The sequence below is a fragment of the Silurus meridionalis genome, chromosome 1 (genome assembly GCF_014805685.1).
Source record: "Silurus meridionalis isolate SWU-2019-XX chromosome 1, ASM1480568v1, whole genome shotgun sequence".
NCBI lineage: Eukaryota > Metazoa > Chordata > Actinopteri > Siluriformes > Siluridae > Silurus > Silurus meridionalis.
Genome location: NC_060884.1, coordinates 32,535,594 through 32,540,221, shown reverse-complemented (window position 1 = coordinate 32,540,221; position 4,628 = coordinate 32,535,594). Strand labels below are relative to the sequence as shown.

The 4,628-nt window shown below is 39.6% G+C and overlaps 1 protein-coding gene across 1 annotated transcript in view; it reads right to left on the bottom strand.

The window, feature by feature from the left end:
* Positions 1–1,177: 1,177 nt before the first annotated feature.
* lnp1 (leukemia NUP98 fusion partner 1) overlaps positions 1,178–4,628 on the bottom strand; it is an 8,576-nt gene continuing 5,125 nt past the window's right edge. Inside the window, exon 4 of the mRNA XM_046848651.1 lies at positions 1,178–3,414. Within this exon, the coding sequence (XP_046704607.1) occupies positions 3,271–3,414 (144 nt within the window). The 3' untranslated portion in view covers positions 1,178–3,270. The remainder of the gene's footprint in view (positions 3,415–4,628) is intronic.

Below are 4,628 nucleotides of genomic sequence, written 5' to 3'. Positions count from 1 at the left end.
AAGTGATACAGGTAGACTGATAGAGAGAAGAAGTAAAAGTGATACAGGTAGACTGATAGAGAGAAGAAGTGATAGTGATACAGCTAGACTGATAGAGAGAAGAAGTAAAAGTGATACAGGTAGACTGATAGAGAGAAGAAGTGAGAGTGATACAGGTAGACTGATAGAAAGAAGGAGTGAGAGAGTGATAGAGGTAGGTTGATGAAGAGAAGGGGTGAGAGAGTGATACAAGTAGATTAATAGAGAGAAGGAGTGAGAGAGTGATAGAGGTAGGTTGATGAAGAGAAGGGGTGAGAGAGTGATACAAGTAGATTAATAGAGAGAGGGAGTGAGAGAGTGATACAGGTAGACTGTAAGCTAATACTGTGTGAGCCGCCATGTTGTCTGATGTCACGATCTTCTGAGCACAAATTCCATCATGATGATGTCAGGATCTGACAGATATGTTTCTTCCCACCAGATGTCGCCATTGTGTTTTTTATCTTCCCTTATTGGTGCTCATTGTTTCCACCTGTGCCTTGTTATCCTGGCGCTGTCTTTGTTTTTTCCTGGTTGAAAATTACGAGTTATGACCCATAATTGAATATACCATGATTTTGAAAGTGGGTGTGGCCTAAATATTGTAAATATTGTATTTAATTTTGAGAGTGTATATATATATATATATATATATATATATATATATATATATATATATATATATATATATATATATATATATATCTTAGCATAACATACTGTACACTAAGTATTGAGCACGTCAAATTGGACAAATTTGAGTCTTAATAAGTAATATGTGTCAATATTTCTTTAAGAGGGAAACATTTCTGATTTTTAGAAGTTTTTCGACGTTAAAAAACAGGCGAAGAATGTGTTATATCCTTGAATGATGTCTAAATTCCTGAAAATGTGTACAATATTTGGCAAAATAAATTATTCATGAGAGAAATGGGACATGAACTGACATGAACGTGAGTTTGTCTCAAGACGAGACGTCACCCGGTGTGTTCTAAAAACACCTTCTGACCGTTTCAAAATGTGTAATGCTGTGGTATTTTAACGTTTTTTTTTGTCTTTCTTTAGCCTGAATACTTTGTATGCTTTGAAATTAGCTGAGAAATCGGGACATTAATAAACTCCCACGCAGTGTGGTGTAAGAACAGTCCGACTCTTATCTTCAATTATTTTATTTCCCAACAAATGGGTGATTGTTTTTAGGTAAACAAGTAAAAAAAAGAATACAGTGGGTTAAAGGATTTAATACAATGCATCTCTGAATATTTAGAAAAGAACACAATCCCATTGTGTATATTTATGTACAATTATTAGATTCTGTACTTGTGTGGAAATAAAAATGGACCCAAACTGTTTTGACAATGTTAAAAGTTCAAAAACTTTGATCCTAATCGATGGGAAAGTGGTTGCTAATTGGTTAAGGCGTTGGGCTTCTGATCCGAAGAGTTTGATTTCGATTCCCAGCCCCACCAAGCTGCCACTCCTGGGCCCCTGAGCAAGGCCCTTAACCCTATAGCTGCTCAGTTGTATGAATAGTATAAATGTGGATAAGCAAAATATCGTGTGCTTTTTAAACATCCCATTCCACATTTAGACTCCACTCTTCTGGGAAGATGTTCCACTAGATTTTATGGAGATTTGTGGAGATTCATTCACCCAACAAAGTGTTATTAAAGTCAGGTTTGGTGAGGAGGTCTGGGGTGCAGTCAGTGGTCCGGTTATCCCAAAAGGTGTCGAGGTTGGGTTTATAGATCTACAGCAGGACACTCATCTACTACTATTACACAGATCTGCTACTTCATGGAGCTGGCTTTGTGATTTTCATGCTGAAACATGTCTCCTAGTTCAAGCGAAAGGAAAAATGTCATGCTACCAATTGCATCCAATGACGTCCTTTACAACTGTGTACCTCCAACTCTGTGCTAACAGAACCACATGCTATATATACAATGTGTTCCCAAATGTAGACTAATTTTCAGAGGCAACTTAATTCATTTTTATTTGTATTGCGCTTTTAACAATGAACATTGTCTCAAAGCAGATTTTACACAGATAATGTGTTGATGGACTTCACTGGAGAACCTCACAAACTACATGAAGGTGAACGTACCATTATAAATGCCACACCCTGACAATAAAAATAAAATGAAATGTCCGTCTGTATAAATGCAAAAGCTCGAAACTAGAAAACAAACAGTAAGCAAAATTTCACACTTTGCTGAAAATGGTTAGACCCAGTCAGCAAACAAATTTGGCCCAGATTTGCCATTCATCTGGCACAGCTGGCATTCATCCAGCACTGCCATACAGCATGTGGGCCAAACATGGCCCGGTTTGGCAGAGGTGGTACCGTTTTTAAGGCAGCTCACAAGACATGGGCCAGATGTCATTTAGGACCAGTTATGGGTATTTAACTTGGCTGAGACTTGGGTCAGTTATGGCCCATGTGTGGCCCTTGTCTGGAATCCAGACCTGGTCCACACTAGGACCGTAATTCATTGCGGTATGTGGGCCAAGCGAAAGCTGGTTGTGTGGGCCGGAGCTAGGCCAGAGAAAAATTGCTATGTGGGTCGAGTTTGTTGAATTCGTATCACGTGAGACTTCAGAAAATCCAACATGGAGGAAACGCCGGTTAAATGTCGCGCTGTCATTGAAGATTAGGTATAAATATTAGGAATTAGGGCAATGAGTTGGCTACTTAACCAAAAAAAAGAGAAAGTTACAGTTGGGTTGCGCCCCAGATTACAGGAAAGCTCACGCTAGACTTTCAACATTTTTTGTAATTTGTTTTACATTTTTCCGACAAGTTCTGCTGCAAGTCATTCACATCTCTTCCTTGATCAGTCAGATTATTTTTTTGCGTTGTAATGTGTCAAGAATTTGCAGGTCAGAGTTTGAAAAGCGTCAACAAACGTTGTCACGCTGTGAAATTTGCGTATGTTTTCCTTTTTTCTAGCGTTCGCAGGTATACGGATGGGAGTCGACTGACTGAAAAGTGTAGCGTAACCACCGCTAAGTTGATTTTCAAGGTGTTGCTATGTTTATATTGTGAAGTTCTCAACCACTGACTATGAAAACAAGCGCAAAAAAATGCAGACCGTTTGCTGGATATTTGAAGAATGTCGCTGAGATCCTAAATCTGTCTTAATTCATCACAACTTTTGCCACACCCAGTAAAAACCCACACAAGGAAGTTTGGAGGGGAAAAACCGAAAAGACGTGAGAAATGTCTGTGCAGGAATGTCTTGTTGTGTCTCAGCGCTCTCTGCGTAGAGACAGGCGTTGGCGGGGCAGTCGGTATTCTTCCTGTTCGCTGCAGAATGGTACTTCCTTCCTGTTTTCACAAACGGCTGCATTACTCCGGCTGCGTGGACGCGCGCCCTGCTCCGGCCTCCTCACCTTTACAATAGGACGGATCATCAGAGAATAAGCTGAAGACCCACTTGTATCAGGGGACTACAGGATTTGAGGCTAACACGTGGCAATATTATATTCAGGTACCGTAAATAAGCTCATATTAATACAAAAAAACAAGTTCAGGTAAGAAAAGCAGACTATAGGAGTGGATTCTCAGGTGCGTTTTCATATGAGGACTTTTTTGGTAAAAGTGAAGTTCTGTACTGAACCCAGCTGATCTTATGTTCTGTCATGCTTCCTTTTTTTTTATTACACCATTAAAAAAATTTCTGAATCCTAGTATCATTTTGCTGCTCTCGTTCATCTCTATCAAAGTGTTATGTAGGAAAAAGTAACAAGAATTTGGCAGGAATTGCGTTCCTGTCAGGGGTTTGCCTAACGTTGATCCCTTTGTCCACCAGATGTCCTCATTGTTCCCTCATGTTGTTCCCTACTTGTTTGTTAGGTTTGTCTTCTTCTTCTTCTTCTTCTTCTTCTTCTTCTGGCTGCTCCCTTTAGGGGTCACCATCATCCGTCTCCAACTCACTCTGTCCTCTACATCTGCCACTTTTAAACCAACCACCTGCATGTCTTCCCTCACCACATCCATAAACCTCCTCCTTGGTCTTCCTCTTTTTGTTTTATTTTATTTTTTAAATTTTTTCACTAAGTAGCAGATGCAATTTAAAGTTTAGTTAAGTACAATATGTCAAACAAAACACTTTGGATCGGAAGGTCCTGAGTTCAAATCCAAGCACCACCAAGCTGCCACTGTGGGGCCCTTGAGCAAGGCCCTTGACTCTCACGTGCTCAGTTGTCTGAGTCAGTAAGTCACTCTGGATAAGTCCAAATGGCATAAATGTAAGTAATGAAAAGTTAAATTACAGATTTTAAAAACTACTTTAAAAAGTAAAAGTACACAAAAACTCAATTACAGCAACAGATTTGCTGTGCCTCGTTTTGAGACTATCTGACTATTACTCCTCTAATCTGCTAGGAGGTGGTATCTTAGTGAGAACTTTTGGTCAAAAAGGTTGTGAGTTCAAATCGAAAACCAAACTGCCACTCCTGGGCCCCTGAGCAAGGCCCTTAACCCCAAGTGTTCACTTGTATAAGGCTTCGTCTGAATTTTTTGGTTGTTTCTATCTAAAAAAGCTCTTTGTCCATCCACTCTATTGTTTTCAATCGTTTACCAAAAGTTGCTCATCCAGGATGAA